Source organism: Pseudopodoces humilis, chromosome 2 (assembly GCF_049639895.1).
Source record: "Pseudopodoces humilis isolate 2021_Gansu_Grassland_sample_001 chromosome 2, ASM4963989v1, whole genome shotgun sequence".
Classification (NCBI taxonomy): Eukaryota; Metazoa; Chordata; class Aves; order Passeriformes; family Paridae; genus Pseudopodoces; species Pseudopodoces humilis.
This window is the reverse complement of record NC_142201.1, coordinates 100,470,890-100,489,769: the sequence shown is the minus strand read 5'-3', so window position 1 is coordinate 100,489,769 and position 18,880 is coordinate 100,470,890. Positions and strand designations below refer to the sequence as shown.

Sequence of the window (18,880 nt, the reverse complement as noted above, 5' to 3'; positions counted from 1 at the left end):
ACTCAGGATTATTTTAATAAAAAGCATCATAATGCTAGCAATTACCTGCAACAAGTAATTAGGATTAGAGTGGAATACTTGTAAAATGTGGCCTTACACTTCCATGTTGCAGTGTGTTCCTTGTTAATGGTATGTTCTGTTATTGCCCAAGGTGATGGTTTGGTCCAAATGAGACCCTCCCACCCCACACTGTCAATCCACCCTGAGTCTCCTGTCAGTCTGTCTTAGGCCCACCACATGCTTGGAATTCCACTTCAGAAATCCCCTAAATTTCCATGTTTGATTAATCCATGTGACCCAATTTCCCCCACTACCTCCCTCACTGGATGATGATTTTGTGAACCCTGCCTTTTACCCTCCCCAGGATATCTCTGATTAGCTGATGCTTTGTACCCTCCCTTTGAACCGCCTCCCTATTTCAGCTGTTGCACGCTCGCATTTTCTGTCTTTTGCCCCCAAGATTCCCCAGAACAATAAATCCTCTATCATCCCATGCAAAAGACATCCCTCTTGTCCTTGTCTCCTCAGAGCACAGACTGACAGCCAAAAAGCCGTAGAGCAAGTGCTCTAGTCACACATTGGGTCCTCCTGCTCTGGGGTGTGACCCACTCCTGGAGCGGGCCAAAGTGACAGAGCCAGATCAGCTCCAGCCCCTGTGTTACTTCCACATTCAACATCTATGGTGATTTTCTTTTTTTTTCAAAAAGATGAGCAAACTAAAATTCGTATGATAAAAGAAAAAAAAATTAGACTCCTTTTGAAGCAGAAATTCTGAGAATACAGAATAGCTCTTTGATTGCTTCTCTTCTGCTATTCAGTGGTAGTTAATGTCTGTGATAGCTGTACCATAAGAATTAGATTTTATAAAAAATAGTGTAATTTTTTTTTCCATTAACATCTTTGATGGTGCAAGCCTTTTTGTCTCTCTGATTCACATCAAAAAGGTTCTATCAATTTTAGTGAGGGACTTCTATCCCCATGTAATAACTTTAGTCTTTGCAGGGAATTTAGCAAACAGCTGGTTTTAGCCTAGAGCAAGAACATGCCCTATTGCTTTCAAGAATGATCATCTCCAAGATTTGATGAGAAAAGACTCTTATTCATCAAATTCTAGTACTGGTTTGCAAAATAAAACCAAATAGGTTTTGTGGGGGGTGTTATCTTTCTGAAATTTTAGATATTAATTAATCAGATTGGTGTGAGTCCTACCAACTTCTTTTCTCAAAGCAGGAGATCTCAAAGATGCATTTCATCTCTCTATTCTCTTTAGAAAATAAAATAACAAAATTATTCTTCCATCACACAAAAGTCAGACAAAAGCCTTCATTTTCAAATTTTTATTTTGGAATTAAAATATCCTTCAGCCTATGAGAAAATGAGTCAGGTAACTTAACAAGGATAATGCTGCAGCTCTTCCTTGCCTTGGGTATATGATCAGAACTCCAAGGAGACTGACATCCCATAGCCTTTCCTTTTTGACTCCTGCATTTTGTTCTTCAGTTTAGGTTTAGCTAAAACCCAAACTAGTCAGATCTGTAGAGACAGACTGAGAAATCCTGTAATGCACAAAGTCGTACAAAAGAGATACTAATTACTGACTTGAAATTTTAGATCTGTGAAATGGAAATTTTACCTGTGAAAATATTTCAAACTTCTTCTGTGTTTTTCCTTTTTCCTTTGTGGTTTAAATTTACTGTGTCTGTCCAGGTTGGTGTAAGGATCAAGGGTCAGAAAATTTCAACTACTCTTTTCCAAATCATTCCAATTGTTAGAAGCATGTGAGGGATTAATACAATATTTTGCCTACTGCACTACAGAAAATTTTACTTCTATTCTCAGATAAGACTTTTTAAAGAAATTACAGGAATATTTTAATTTTGTAGTTTCCATTCTCTGACAAATTTAGTAAAATTGTCAGCTATATTCAAACATTATCAGAAGCCACAAACTGTGGCATGTACACACACACACACACAAATGGAAAGGCAGTGTAGTCAAAGACCATAGACTTAAAATCAGGCCAATCCTGAAAAATTCTACAGTCTTTCTTTAGAGATTAAAACAGGCAATTCGTAAGTGATGACATTTGGTCCTGGGACAAGTACCTACTGTCAGCCTTTCTAGCTTTTTCTTTGGCAAAAGAATACAAAAGAAGACTAAAAGCCCCCACAATTCCCTTAATTTAATATTCAATGATGAAACATAACTTTTCCTAGAATTGAGAATAGGTACCAGGAGCCAATTCAGGGATCAATATGGGTTTCAATCCTGTTCAACATCATTAACAATTTGTGTGATGGGGCCCCTCAGCAAATTTTCTGATGACACACATCCCAGAGGAGTGGCTGAGGAACCAGATGGCTGTGTTGCCACACAGAGGGACCTCGGCAGGCCAGAGAAATGGGCTGACAAGAACATCAGGAAGTTCAGCTAGAGGAAGTGCAATGCTCTGCCTCTGGGAAAAAGCAATCCTGGTCACCAGTTCACAGCTAAGGGCCATACAGCTGGACAGCAGATTTGCAGAAAAGGCCCTGGGGGTCCTGTTGGACACCAAGTTTAACAAGAGACAGCAATGTGCTCTCGAGGCAAGAAAGGTTAATGCAAATGACAGCAGAGGCCTTGGCCATGCAAGCCTGCTCTCATGTGATACGCTGACCTTGAGCCTTGGTTGTAATCACATGGAATTTGATTTCAAACAGATATGAAAAGATTTAAAATCTAGGGAAAATGTTTCAAAGGACACAAGAGCTGTTCAGCTTGGAAGTTTGCCCATAGGAAGAGTCAGTCAACAAATGTTCTTTTGTAGTGGAGAACAGACCATGAGTGAGGAAGGTGGCTTTTTGGCTTCTCTTAGTGGATGTATGGCCAGGGGCACATTTCTTCAGAGAAAGGGGGCTACACCCTTTAGAGCTAGGGAAATTACAAGGGAGCCCAGGCACCTACACAGCCCATGGGCTGAAAGGGTCTGAGAGAAAGGGTGCAGCAAGGGAATATGCTCTTTGGTTCCAAGAGGTGACAGGAACAAAAACTTATCCCAACTACATAGATATAGTATTTATTTCTACCCCGAAAAGGTCGCCTAATTGTTTGATTGAAAGCAAAATTTAAGGAAAATACTTGCCCTGAAAACAAACTTTGAGAAACAAGGAAACTTGTTTCTGCTTTGCTGTAATTAGTAATCTTGAGTTTCTGGATGAAAAACGTTACCCTAGCTTCTGTTCTAACAAAACACTGTCTATATGGCTCAAAAGTTCTAGTAATACATCACAAAACGTATATACATAAATGCAAATCCAAATATAACACACACATACCTGAAGCAATGATAAGAGCTACTTTTATTTTTCATTCACATCAAGACCACTGCAGATCCCATTGTATTTTTGTAAAAACTACTGATAAATATCATGTTTGATATTATCAAGTTTGCTACTGGTGATGATGAGAAAATACTATGTTTTACTGTCCCTCTTTTGCCTCCCACTATATGATTTAAAGTGTGGTGATACACATTCATGGTAAAAAGATAAATGAGATGTTCAAGGGATTAAAATATTTTCAGGCATGGAAATAAAAAATTACGGTCACAGTTCATGCAGTATTGGAAACAACAAACAAACAAACAAAAAAACAATCTTCAAACAACCAATATCACAAAGTAAGAAAAATGGATCTAAGAGGTTCTTGTTATCCCCAATTTTTTTTTTTCATTTTCCCACCCTTGAACCAATTTATTAGATTCAAGTGAAGAAAAAAAATAAAACTGTGATAAAACACGTCTTGCAACCATTTTTTGATATATCTACTGCCCTTTTAAAGTAATAGCACTGCCTGGATAAGAGCCTTTGGAAAATGGCACCTTCATAAATCTGCTGGTAATTCCTGAAAATATATTTAACACTTGCAGAAAGGATCTTTTTTAGCACCTTCCATTCCATCTTCTTTTGAGATTTAGTCTAAACCTGTACATGTGTTTTTAGGTTGCAGCTGTAATGGTTCAGAATGACAACAGGTTTGGACACTTCTGTACCAGCTGTGGGGTACAAAGACAGGATCTCTGTCTTCTCACTGCAGAGAAAGAGTGAAAGGGCCCATACAAATGGGCTGTAGAGTCAGCTCTGGGAGCTAATGGACTTTAGTTGTTCCCAGGGGTTTTTATGGCTGCAGAGGTTAGTCCATGCTCTGCTAACATGGATAAAGAGCTAAAGCACACAGTTCCTTTGAGAATACCACAGCACTAGAAGCTTAACAGTATAGATAAGCCAGAAGAAAATTTTATAAAACATTACAAATCAGCACTAAAAATGTGATAAATACTTCACTCAGAGGCAAACACACTGAGGTTAGAATTGTACCTGCCTGCAAGTATTGCTAACTGACATCTCTAGTGAGATTTTGGAACACATAACAAGACAGTTAAGACTGAGCCACTCTTTCTCCAAACATGATTCTAAAATACATATTTGTATGCCTAAGTGAAATGTGAAATACAGATACAGAATTATGACCACAAAAAATAACTCAAAAAAAGTATGAAGGGAAATGGTTTATATATATATATAGATACATGAATAGATTTGGAAATACAGTTATTCAAAGCAAAATGTTTTAAGAAGGTTTGATGGGCATTTCTCAAACTCAGTGCAAGTTTCCAATGATAAACCCTTCAGAAAACCAGGAAACTTTCATTACAAGGATTACAAATTCTGAGGAACTAATCACAAATGTGACTCAGTGAATGGATATTGTGTTACAGGCCTAGGAACACACATTATGAAGCAAAGTAGATCTACATTTGGAGGCTGCAGAGGCCAACCGTGTGAAAATTTAAAGGAATGTCTGTCTTATTTATGCACCTCCCTGATGCCAGAGAGCAATTTGCAGCCTCAAGCTCCTTCCCAGACCTAAGACTATTACTGGAAGATCATCATATTGTATTATCATGGAATTTGACTGGCAGCCAGGAACTTGTGCACTTCCCTAGGAAGCAGAAGCTCTGGATTTAGTGCCCACAGGAGTTGCATATTCACATAAGTAGAGTTTTGGCTTCCACTTCCTGTCCCTGGGGATTACTACTGCTGCCTGATACCCAATGGCTTTTGAAAGCACAAAAAAAATCTCCTGCAGAATTTAGAAGTCTTATTTCTTGTCACAACTCTTATGTCCTTGCTTAGCACCCACTGAAGGACACACAACATATCCTTGCTTCCATCTCGCTTCAGTTCTCTGATTTATTGCATTAGCTTGCACACACTTCAGCAGGGTATTATGTTATATATAGTTAACCTACAACATACTTAGGGGATTGTAAAATTCTCTTGGGATAAGTAATATTCATGAGATTGTATACATAGAATCTACAGATTTATTTATTTGTAAATTTAGAGCCAGACATTAACACTCAGTTCAGCTGAAGTACCACAGATTTTGGCAAATACAGATGAAAACCTTCAGGAGTCTTGGAGGCTTTTCTATTGATTGCATTAATAATATGAAAGGAAACCTTGGTTAATGTAGCTACCAAGAGAACACAGGACAAATGATGCAGATTTCATTCTAAAGTGTACCCAGTTTCAGTCTTGTTGCCTATGTCCTTTTCAAAACTCATCTGTAGACACCTAGCTGTCAATACAAAGCCTCACACAAATAGTGCATCATCAGAGTTAACTGACATCAGAAAGAATATTTCTGCTCAACCTTAAGCATTTTATACACAAAATCAATTATGTTTTAATAGACTGCATTCATATTTTTGCAGCATTATGTCTATATGTATGTAATATATTGTGACTATAATATTATGCCATTTCAAAACAAGAATAATGTTCATAAATATGAACATTAATGTTCTACTGATTCTAAATATCTTTTGATATACTTTTAAAAGTCGGCTACAGAATGTTCTTATGATGGGAATTTCACACTCTTTTTTCAGGCTTTGAAAAAACAATTGTCAAGGAAACTGATTAGTTCCACAATTATAATTGCAGTAATGATTCATATAAAGAAGACTTGAAGTTAAATAGTGTAACAGACTTCTTACAACTACTTAGAGGCTATGGGAGAGTACTGAAAGGATAAACCCCCTAAGCATCTATAAAACTGTTTTTAGAGAGAAATGTTCCATCTTTCATCTGAAATTAAATTAACTAAGATACTTTTTACTTGGATGTCTAGAGACCACCTATGTTATACTTTACAGGGGAGAGTTAAGTTTCTCTGCTACAGCAGCTGTGGCAATAGTGTGGAAGAGTTTACATAATAATAAAAGGCTAAAGTTAGAATACATTGCAAAAGAAGTAATCTTTTTGTTTCAAGTATGCAAAATTGAAAAATGGCTTATCCCTTCCCTAAGTAAGTTTTTACTTATTTTTCTGCTTGACAGATATTTTTATTTCCTTGGGTTAATGAGTTTGCCTACATTTCTTTTCCCCTTTTCTTTTTCAATTGTGGGAAATTTTATTTCTGAATGATGGCAATCACAAGGCCTGCCTGTTTAAAAAAAAGTAGACAGATTCTATTGAGACCTTGAATTTCAATCAAGATGCAAATCAACTTTACTTCAATTCAAGTGCATAAACAAATATTTGTGCTAGAAATTAATCTGAGTCTATGAATGAATTAAAAATGTGTTTTCTTTTCAATAAATAAAAGGTAAGGTTGCTTCCAATATTAAAAAAAAAAAAAAAACTGCTATGGAATATTCAAAAATTTTGCAGCGATCTTGAGCTAACTTTCCTGAAAAGATATTTGAAGGAAACTCAAAATAGACAAGAAAAAAAATAGCCAGTTATTTCAAAATCATCTGATGGCACACTAGGCCATGACTCATTTCAGCTCATTTGCATCGTATAAATGCTAGTCAGGTGTTCAGATTGAAGTATAGGTATTGATATGGTTTACATTTTACATTGTATTTATTTTGCAAGTTTTTTGTTGATTTTAATACACTAACAATTTGGAAAATGGCAGATTTTTCAAGTTGCAATGAAGATACTGATCTAATTTGGAAAAAAAAAAATTAAATATGTAGTTCATAATTTTAATTAAAAGTTTGAAATCACCTCCTCGTAGCATTTTCTTTATAAAAATTAAAATTACACATAGTACTTCAGAAAATACCTTATTTTAGATTTATTGTTAACTAAATAATTTTTCATTATTGCATCAAAATAAAGCCTTATGTTGGGAAGCCTTATATTAAAACTCATACACTCACTTTTAAGTAGAATGCTTAAATGGACTTTTTCTTAAATGGACTTTCAAACCTTCCTGTTTACACACTTAAAAATATAAAGAAAGTTTCTACAGATTTCAAATTTTGTAAATCAGCCTCATAGAAGGCTATTTGGTCACTATGTTAGGGTGAATCATTTAGACAGTATCTAAACAAGACTATTTGAAGACTTAACATCATCAGACACTAAAATAAATGCCTTTATTACACATGTAGATAAAAGCACATGTAGAGATGGAACTGAAATCAAGAATTCTAGCAAATAACTGGTTTAACAAGACGATAGGCAATAGAAGGCAACTTAAAAAGCAGGTGTATTTTAAATACTGTATTTCTTGCTAAGTGCCATCAACAAGGTTGAAGAACCAATGTTTCTTCTATACTTAAAAATTACTTTATTACTAAGAGAAAAGTGGGAGACAGGGTCCCATTTAAGGGTTCTGAATCAATTTTTTGCTGAAAATGAAGTCTGGGGTCTCACATTTTTCCAGTCCAAAACTTCAGTTACATTATGCTCAAGTACGCACAGTGTACTATGAGTTGGAAATAATTCATAGAGAGAAAGCATAATTAAATTAACTTACCAGCAATAATGTTGGGCTTTGGTGGCATGCTGAATTCATACAATGTTGGTTCAGAATAACCCAGTCTGTTGGCAGCTGTAATTTGTACTTCGTAACCCATCGTCCACTGAAGATGCTCTAAGATGATGTGGTCTCTACTACCCTGAACTTTTTTCTCTAGCCACTGGTCTTCCTTATCTTTCTGTGAAGATGAAAACATTTGTTTTAATTCTCCCAAACTCTTGTAGTATTTGTCTAAAGTCTGTATCTACAGGATGCACAAAAATATGGAGCTGCCTTTACAGAGGTTATGAACATTGAAATAATCTAATTTTGAAGTTCTGAGTACTTAAACCTTTTGTAATTTTGACTACTCCTTATCATGTTTCCACAATGTGGATTTAAGGAATTTTGTGGTCAATCCTTTTAAACTTTATGGCTTCAATTTATTCTTTCCTCAAATACTGTTTTTTATTTTATAGAGCAGCAGGCTAATCACTTCAATAATAAAATGCTAAAAATAAATTATGTGAGAAGTTTATTTTATACAGACATTTCAATTACATTTTGCTCAATATTCATTCAAAGAAACTTGCCATTAAACCCAGTCTTAAATTGTTCATGAGTCTAGTTGTGCTTATATCATACATTAGTTATTTAATGAAAATATACACTAATTGTAACAATATAGGAACATTTCACAAACCAGGTTGTATGCAAGAATTTAAAAAACACTGAGAAAGTATCAAGTACTATGTCTACACCTGAGTGGATACATGCAAATCTTTAAAACTGTGTTCTAGACAAAAAGGATTCTCATAGTTTCCCATAGTTAATTAAGTTAATTAAGACATCTGTACAAAGGGAACAAATGAAGACTTAGGTTGAAAACTTAATTTTGGCATTCATAAACCTGGAGTTCTTACCTTTGCAATTGCTACTTTGAGTACATAATGCAATTACTTATTTTTTTATACAAGTAGAAATGACACGATAACTAATAAGTAGCAGAATAAAACAATATATATTGTCAAAGAAAAAGTCATCTTCAAAGGGCAACCAATAACAGTCAGTAAGAATACATGCAGTCCTACTCTTATGAGACACTGAGATACAATAACATGGCTAAAATATCTCTTGAGAGACAAATCCTGGCCATCTGACCCATACAGCAATACAGACCCAATCAGTGGATATAAATCATACTGGAAAAATTAAACCCAAACAAACTTACAATACCTGTAAGTATAACTTTTTAGCTGCACACTACACAGCAGCTTATATTTAGGCTCCTTGCTGAACCATTTTTCTCTTTACTGATACAGGTTTCAGAGAAAACAGCATCTAATTTAGAGAGTTCAGGGACCAGTCATGTTCCTTATGACTTATTTTTTTTTGTCCCATCTTCAGAAAATAAAGGACACACTAAATTCTCTTGTGTGCACTGCTGCAATAATTTATTTGTTTCAGCTCTGAGTCTGAAGATTTTTCCATACTGACTTTACCTTTTCATAAACTTTCTTGTTTTTCTGCATTAGCATTGGAATTGTCATATGATTGTTCTTAGAATGATTAAAATCCAACAAAACCTGTTTCTGGAATATTTTCATCCAAGTGAAAGTTTGGTGTGGTGATAGACTAATGGAAAACATCAGAATGGTAGGTCCATTACAAATCATGAAAAAACCACATACACTGGAGTAAAAAAAGTTTGTTCATCATACAGTGAGAATGATATTTTCTGTAAAGGGTATCTTTCCACATCCTGATGGATACTTTCTATTGCAATCACTTGACCCTGAGTGAATCCACTCACATTGTCACTATACTAAATTACTTTTACAAGATATATTTTTGCACAACACTGCTGAAATAGAAGGAGCTAATACTGATTGCAATATGCATATGAAAATACTCCTTGGTGATATTAGGAATAGCAGCATTATGTAGAACAGTATTTTAATGGCCGTTTAAATTGGTGAGGTATGGGAGGAGTTAGAAAAAATACAGCTAAATTCCAAAGAATATCAATGTGAATCAGAAGTTTCATTCCCTACATAATCTCATAATTGTGCACAGATACCATGTGAATATACTAGGGAATTCCAAAGGGTTTCAGAAACACAGAAAGCCAAAACAGTATGCTGAATTGAAAACTAAATACTCAGGCTAATACAGTTCCTGCAGAAAAAGGCAGTATTGCAAACAGAGATATGAGTATATTTTGAAAACAAACTGCAAAAATCTATGTGATGAATAGAATGAGGCTGCACTTCTGCAGACAGAAGAACAAGTGAAAAGGCCAGTGTTCCACAGTTTGGTTGGGTGAAAAATAATGAATGAGCTGAAATATAACAGGACACCTGCATATGCTATGTCAGAGATACCATAATTTAGTTGAAACTGAAACCAAATGGGTGAATTGAGATAAAGGTAACAAAGTCCAAGCCCTGAGTTCAAAGACAGAAAACTTTTTTGAAGAGTGACAAACACAAGTTAGGAGAAAGAGGAATAATGTATCTGGAAAGCAAGGTGTGTTCTAAAGACAAACAGATGAAATCTTCCAGGGTCTGCATGTGTCTTCTTAAAGAAGTAAAATAAAACAAAAAACAAAACAAAACAAATTAAAAACAACAAAAAGGAACTTCTATGCCTTTCATTATAGCTGTTATTTCAGCTATGTTGCATTTTCAAGTACTTTACCCTAAGCAGAGCTCAATAATGTCACATTTGATTTACTATTAGTTTAGAAATGCAAAAAGAGGGATTAGAACACAAATCATGGGCCTGCAAGGTAAATCTGCCCACAAATCTCCCTGTTTAATATAGGACCCTTTAAACTGTAGTTTAAGGAGCAGAAGAGAGAACCATAAGAGATCACTTTGTACCTTATTAGGTTGTTCTGTTATTAATACTTAAAATTTATAGAAAGCTCTACATATGCACAGTGTTCTACAACAAAAGGAATTAAACTTCTAAATTATAAACAGTAGTCTAGTTTGGGAGTGAATTAATATAAATGTCATAAATAATCATTAATGTCAAGCAATAAATTCACATTTACAGAAACTGTGATGGAATCTGCAACCTCAGAGATTGAGATCAAAAATGTTCCTTTATTTTCACTTTATTTTGTTTCATATTATGCAGTAATACTCCTTTACAAAAGGTCACTGATAACCTAGCCAGTGACTGGCAGTTCTGGGGATTTTACTGCCCACTCCGCTTCCATTACTTTTCAGCCTTATATTAACACAAAACAAAATCATCAACAAAATCCTCATATCATCATTTCTTAAATGTGTATATATTGGCTTTATAAAGTTTTGGCTTCATATTTTTTTCATAATGTAAGCATCAGCTAAATTTATTTAAAAAGAGTCTGAGCTAGGTTTTTAAGACAGCTATAACCTAACCATATTAATACCCTGACAAAAAGAAAAACAAAACCAACCCCCCAAAACAAACAAACCCACAAAAACAACCTAAAACTAAACAAAGCAGTGTAGAACTCCATTCTGTCATGAGCTGACTGCTTTTCAAAACTGAGGGACTTCCAGACAACAGTAGAAGTAAAGCAAATCCACTGTTTAGGCAGCAATTTACTGGTCTGGAAAATAACATCTCTCTCTTTAATGGTCATTCTACATTGTATCCAAAATCACATTCTCTGGGATCTTATAAAAGGTGAGGAAAAGTGATTAACACCCTTCAACTCTTCCCTTATTCTCCATCCTCTCTAAATTGTTGAGCTGAAAGCACAGCTCAAACAGAGTTATTACGGTGGTCCCTGCGATGAAAGAATGGACAGGAGACACCACACTATCTTTAAAGCTGGCAGGAAAAAATATCATTAAATCCTCACAGAAGAAAATCTGATGATTTAAAGCAGTGACTTCACAAGAATTAATTACACTGGGCTGGGGATTTCTAGGTCTGGTTAATATGGGTAATAAAGTTCAGGGGCAAATACTGAACAAAGCACAAAACAGCTGGTAATGTACATGGTGTTAAGATGCACAGAAAGGCAGGGGATCTGGCATGTAGACTGGAACCTAAAGAATAAAAAAAAAAAAGCATTTACCTGTTTCTTGGTAGGTGTCTCAAAGTGGGAGTAAATAAGGAATTATCTCTTTTAAAATATTCTATATCTATAAAATTTGTTATAGAACCCGCTGTAAAGGAGCAAAATTAACATGTCCTATAACACAGTCAAAAAAGAGTGAATGTACTTCAGAGCAAAGCACATGAACTATCAAACTCTTTTCTGCCAAAATTCAGAGCATTAATATTAACCCTGTCACAGGTCAAAAACAGCTGAACAACTTTTATGTCTGTAAAACCCCCTTTAGTAAATTTCCTTGCTTCTATCAAAAGGTTCATAATCATAAAAGAGAATTATATTTATTATTCTGCTCTAATTCCAAATATTTACTAAAATTTGTCCTGCCAGGGAAAAACAAAAACAACCCTCCTCCCCTCACCATTCTCTTTTGTTTTTCTAGCTTACTGTTGGCATTCTGTGACCTGGCAGTATAGAAATGCTAAGACACCTATTCAGAACTTTTTAATAATTATGAAGTAAGTTAAAGCAGTGTCAGCAATTTCCAAAGGCTGCTTTGTGGCCTGCCTTTCTTTTGTCTGTCTGTTCCTGGTCACCTGCCTGCCCTGAGCTGCTGTGACAGCCACTCTCTTGTATCCCAACTGCTCCTTCCTCCTGGCCCTCCTTGTCTCCTCAACTCTCCCCTCTCAGTTTTAATTTATTACTCTGGTACTTGGTAAATGCCCCATCAGATATGCCATTTACAAATTCAGTACACATTTCCATAATTTGCATGGATAAAGCTTCACACCTATTGTGAAACACCAGCATGTCACCACGTGTCTCCCAACCAAATTTGGAAGAACCATGAGCAGAAGAACCAAAGGGAGACTGGAGTTGGCCCCCATGAAAAAATATTAAAGAGTTCCTGTGAGAAGTGTGGTTGGCTGGTCATCATTGGACAGGATGCTTCCCTAGAGAATTCCCACCATTCCTCTTTCCAGATGATTGCTGGGAAACAATTTTCCCTTGCTTTACTGTCCCCCTTCCTATTCTTTCCTAAGGTAACTTTGAAGCCCATGTGTGCCATCAGCATCGGAGTCCATCAGTGAAGCTTTGTTAAGCTGTCCCAACTTTCTTAGTTCAACAGCATGAAAAAAAATTGAGGTTGCTAAATCATAAAAGTTGCACGGTGCTAATACTCTGGAATACAGAAGAAAATGTAAAGATGCTTATTATCTGATTGTTGTCAGTCCTGCCCATAATACGAAGAAACTGATGCTAGGAAAGGAATATTCAACAGAATTAAATATATGATTGCCAGAAAAAAATTTACTGATTGCCCTTCACCAGGATGTAATATTGCTTTAAGATCTTAAAGGCTGTCCTTCCCCCAGTTAAAAAAAAAATAAAGAAAATCTGTATAAAACTTAAACATGGGCAAATTAGCTTTTTGAAGAAAAAGCCATTGATGTATAGATTGCTATCAAACATGCTCTTCAAACATGCAAGTCTGAAACCAAATACATTGGTCCAGGTGCTAATAATGAGGCTGGCAAGAGTTCCAGGAAAGCTAATTAAACATGACCAATGGGGAAGAGAAGCAGTCAACAGATAACACATAATTATGTACTTTAAATAGCATTCATTCTTTCTGATTAAAACACCAAAAATTATTCTGCTTCTTTTGTTGTAGAAAAGCCTTTAATTTAGTCAAATTACTTTTTCAATTGGAAGCTCAAGGAGTTAAGGATTCGAGGTCTAAGGAAAAGCTATCTTCTTCAGTAACCTTTTAAGTTTTCAGTTACTACTTAAACTGCACATTTACCTTCCAACAACACACAAGAATAGTAATCCTTTATACTATAATATTGTACCTTAGTCAATACATGAGATCAAAATCAGATTTCAAAAAATTTTTGGGGTAGAACCAAAGGAATTTAGTTTATTTTAATCATAAAAACAGATTAAATTCCATATGTTGCTCAAATGCATTTTATCCAAAGAGTTTATTTTGTACTCAGTGGTAAATACTTACAGACATTGTAATCTAACTAGGAAGTTCATTCCCAGAAAACACTATTTTTATCTTGTATTCCATATTTTACTACCCTTGTCATCTTTCCAATGACTCTTCTTTTATGTCAACTGTATCCACTGGATGGATAGGCATTTAAGAAGGTCAACTAAGATTTAGGGATCAGTGATAGCAGAGTAACTTCTGGTCATTCCCTCAGACTAACCTTAAGAGTGCAACCAAATATTTCTCAATTAATTTGGAGCTATTAATCTTCTTTGGTTATATTTAGCATAGGAGAATAATCTTACATACCAGGTTTAGCACTCGGATAATCCATGGACTGTAATCAAGAAGTTACATTATAGCAAACATCAGGAAATGTGACAAAAACCAAGTTAAGGAACAAGTTAAGGAACTGTCCTATTTTGGTAAGATTACAACAGATTCTACAGTTTATTTCTCAAAAATTTCTTCTTTCTGTGAATAAATACAGTCCATACTACCTTCCAATTAGCATGCTTAGATATACAATGTTGCAGTCACAATTTTCTAGACTCTTAATGGACGAGAAATTCTGCTGTAACACCTTGGTAAAATGGGCCTAATCAGATAAAATGAAGGAATTTTTTTTAAAATGCACACTTTGGGATTAAATACATCACTTTTGCCAGCTCTGCAGTTACCCCTTGAATCCAATAATTTATAAACATAGTACAATATAATATATACATAAATATATATACATAAATATATATACATAAATACATAGAAAATGTCTTTTAGCTACATTATTAATAATAATAATAAAAAAAAACCCACACAATTTTTTTTTTTTTTTTAAAAATAGATTATATGCTGGAGGAAAGTCTGCTTTCTAAACTTTCCAGATTTGATGAGAGAACACAAAAACAAAGCTGTCTAGTTGACAGAATGCCAAAACCTCTGCTCGATGACTATCTAAGAACAGATATGTGCTCTGAAATTCATGAAATTCCCAACAATGACCCAATTATTTGGCTTTTGTGAAATGAGACTTGGAATTCAGGCAGAAGATAGGAAACATGACCAGGTAATTAAAGTAATTTACAATTAATATGGAGCACTGTAATATAGTATTGTATCAATATAGACGCATTTATAATAGATTTAAAATTTGCTGTTCAAACAACCTTTAAGTGTGTAATTTTAATGTTTGCTAATTTACTGTGTTTTTAAAAGCTGAACATTAATGTCCCATTTTTACTATGAAACTGAAAAATAATATAGTACTCTTGATAAGATGAATTTTCAGTATACCTTGAAGAATAGATGAGTGTTTTGGGGTTTTTTTTCAAGTTTTATTTTATAATCTGACATCTGCAATCTAGTTACAAGAGAAAACATATTGAATTTTTAAAAAAAAAAAAAAAAATTCTGGACTGCAAACCACTTTGGTAAATTTCAAATAATATCAACAATTTTCTCTGAATTAAAAGATATTAAAGATATTTTCTCTGAAATAAAGATATTAACCAGCATAATTCACTTATTTTGATTAAGTGAAATACTTACACTTCTGTATTTGACAATATATTCCAGTATGGGGGCACCTCCATCATCTTGTTTAGTTATGCTGAGTTTAAAACTCTTGCCACTCTCTGGTTGTCCATGAATTGAAGGGGGGCTTGGCTCCCCTAAATAGAAATATTTTATAAATATTTATATAAAATTTAAATAAATATTTAAATAATAAGAAAACAAAAAATACACAATAATAATAAAAATAATTCAGCAGTGAGATAACTTATAAATTACATCTAGGAACTTGTCCATAATAATATTTATCAAAATCTTAAAATCAATATGATCATTCCAGGCACTACAAAACAGCCTGTATAAGAATGTTAAATATTATGCTTGAAATATGTTCTAATGTAGATTCCTCATACCAAGAAACAAAATTTTGTGAAGTATGAAAGAAATATTAATTTCTTTGAGACCTTCTGACTTCCAACGCTTTTAAATGGAATTTCTTTCCAAAATCATTTAGTCATCAATTCAGCAAGGTTGGTAACTGCTACTCATATTGAAGTTTAAGAGACACTCTCTTATAGGTAAGCATCCATAACTTGAGCATAACCTTTAATCTTATGTGAGATTTCTAATTTGAAATACTTTTTAAATTTAAAATAAATTTACTCTCCAAAAAATGTACCAAGTGAAATTAGATAAAAAGTTATCCAAAAATAACTTCTTCTTAGAGAAGTCAATTTCAAGAGTAAATATAAAGAATAATATTTTCAAAGCTAAAACCAAATGTCTTAGTCATAATGAGAAGGTAAAGGTAGTCTTAAACATGCAATCAAAAGATTAACAGCCACTTTAAGATCCTTTCCTGGCCAAAAATTCACAGATTATCTTTTCTATATGCAATGCCTATTACATTTGTTTAAAGGAGATCCTAAATGAACACATACTGAAGCGTCTTATTTTCAAAATATCTGTAAATGTGCATTTATCCAGAGAGATACTGTTCCTCTGGAAATGATTGTATTATTTGTGTTTAGCACATATTAAAGTGAGGATAAACTTAGATCATAATGTGAAACTTATCTAGCCTTCTGTCAGATAACAGATATATATATATAGATATATATATATATATATGTATAATGTCTTACAGTTGCTGTCATTTTTCCATCAAGTATATTGATAGAAGTAATAGGAAAATATTTTTTCTGTCCTGGAATATATTTAGAATATATGTATGCTTCAATGAAAAAGATATTTGGACGCTGCCAAGTTACTGTTTTGGGACAGAAGAAATGTATAATGTAATAAAATATTATGTAATATAATATAATATAATATAATATAATATAATAAATATAATACAGTAATAAATGTAATCTAATCTAATCTAATCTCACAGAAATATTTTCTGTTTTTTGTAGTTACATTACTTTTATTGTTCATTCCCTTAGGGCCAGTATTAGGTACACTGAGTAATGCCCCATTAAGGAAACAGTTCAGTTGCAACAGATTTATGACAGACTGGTCTGGCAGTAGCTGCTGATGTATTTCAACATGTCTGTTTGATTGCTACACACTGCCATCTGGTAGTTCCTTTGCTTTTCTTCTCTCTATGCTTTTAATTTATTTACGGTTGTTTCTATTTAAAGGTAATTTGGGAAAAATATTTTTCATTTGCCCTTAATATTTTAATCTGGATCTTTGGCATCTTGTTACTGCAAATACAGAATTGGTTTCATAGAATTTCTCATTTGCATACAGTCATAGTTAAAACAATTAATTCTCATAATTTCTTCTATAGCTTAAGATTTCTGTTTGAGGCTTGATAATTGCAGAAAAATAGCACCATAGTTTGGTGAAGAAATGTCTCCAGAAATGGCTGATTCACTTCTCTTAGACTTGGCTAATAACCTGAGTGTTAATGAGAAAAATTCCTTATTCCAGTATCTCTCATATATATCATTATTTGATATAATGGTTTTTGCTCCATTATATCAAATAAAGACTCTTCTGAATCTCAAAAGTTTAAGATAATGGGATAAATTCTCCAATTTAAGTTCCCTCATACTTCTTGAAAGGGATGGAATAACAAAACATGATTTCTGAGAAACAATATAAAGATTGATGTAATGCACTGGGGAGTGGATTATAAGCCTGAAACATTATCTACAGTGAATTAGAATTCAAATCTAGAGATATTATTATAATAATAATAATTTTCATTTAACAGCACAAGTATTACTCACGGACAGGTAAGGTCTGAAAGATCTCAGTTTTGCTGTACTCTCCTTGTCCTTTTCCATTTACAGCAGCGACTTTGATTTCATATGTTGTATTTGGTTCCAAATTGCTCAGAACAACCATAGCTAAAGGAAAGAAAAAAAAAAAAGGTATAAAATTTGATGAAGTAATAAATTTATAAAAAGAAAAGTAAGACAATTTTATATTTTGCTTTCTTCACTTGTAAATTAACGAGTCTCATATTCTGACAGTACATTAATTTCAAACTCAGCTTTTTTGTTGAGTGCTAATAGTCCTTTTTTCATCTGCATAAAATCATTGTTGTGACTGAGAAAGTTATGCTTCTGAAGGAACAGTGAAGTCAGTATTACAGAAGCCACAGGCAACAATTGAGGACCGTGATGGAGATCAATATTTTATGTTCAGATTGTGAGCACAGTGTATTGGGTTTGCAGACCCAGGTTTTGGTAGCGAGGCTGCTGCAGGGTGGCTTCTGTAAGAAGATGCCAGAAGCTTCTCCCGTGTCTGACAGAGCCAATCCCAGATGGCTCCAGGATGGACCCACTGCTGGCTAAGTCTGAGCCCATCAGGGACAGTAGCCTTCTGTGATAACATATTTAAGAAGGAAATAAGTTATTGTGCAGATGTATTTGTGGCCAGAGGAGAGTGGGATGAGGATGTGAGAGGAACAGCCCTGCAGACATCAAGATTAGTGGAGAAGGAGGGGCAGGAGGTGCTCCAGAAGCCAGACCTAAGATTCTCCTGCAGCCCATGGTGCAGCCCATGGAGATGCAGCAGTGCATGCCTGGCAGACATGGGAGACCACGGGGATTCAGAGGTCCACCTGCAGCCCATGGAAGAGGCACACAGCATAGCAGATGGACGCCGAGAGAGGGTTTTGACCCCATGGGAAGCCTGTGATGGAACAGGCTCCTGGCAGGGACCTGCAGACCCATTCAAGGAGCCCATGCCAGAGTAGGTTTCCTGGTAGGACTTGTGACCCTGTGGGGGAACCATGCTGAAGTAGCCTATTCTTGAAGAACTAAGGAAGAGTGACCCATGCTGGAGAACTTCATGGAGAACTGTTGCCCATGGGATGGACTCACTTTGGTGTAGGTCATGCAGAAGTATCTCCCATGGGACAGACTCTGCACTGGAGCAGGGGAAGGACTCCACTCCCCAAGGAACAACATGTGATGAGCTCATTTTTTGACCAGGTGACCCACCTGGTGGATGAAGGAAGGGCTGTGGATGTGTCTATTTGG

General features: G+C 34.8%; 1 protein-coding gene across 1 annotated transcript in view; it reads right to left on the bottom strand.

The window, feature by feature from the left end:
- The window catches only part of NCAM2 (neural cell adhesion molecule 2), a 291,248-nt gene that overhangs the window by 24,208 nt on the left and 248,160 nt on the right, over positions 1-18,880 (bottom strand). Inside the window, exons 13-15 of the mRNA XM_005524057.3 lie at positions 17,621-17,740; positions 15,414-15,535; positions 7,822-8,002 (exon numbers count right to left, since the gene is read on the bottom strand). Coding sequence (XP_005524114.2) covers positions 7,822-8,002; positions 15,414-15,535; positions 17,621-17,740 — 423 coding nt within the window. The remainder of the gene's footprint in view (positions 1-7,821; positions 8,003-15,413; positions 15,536-17,620; positions 17,741-18,880) is intronic.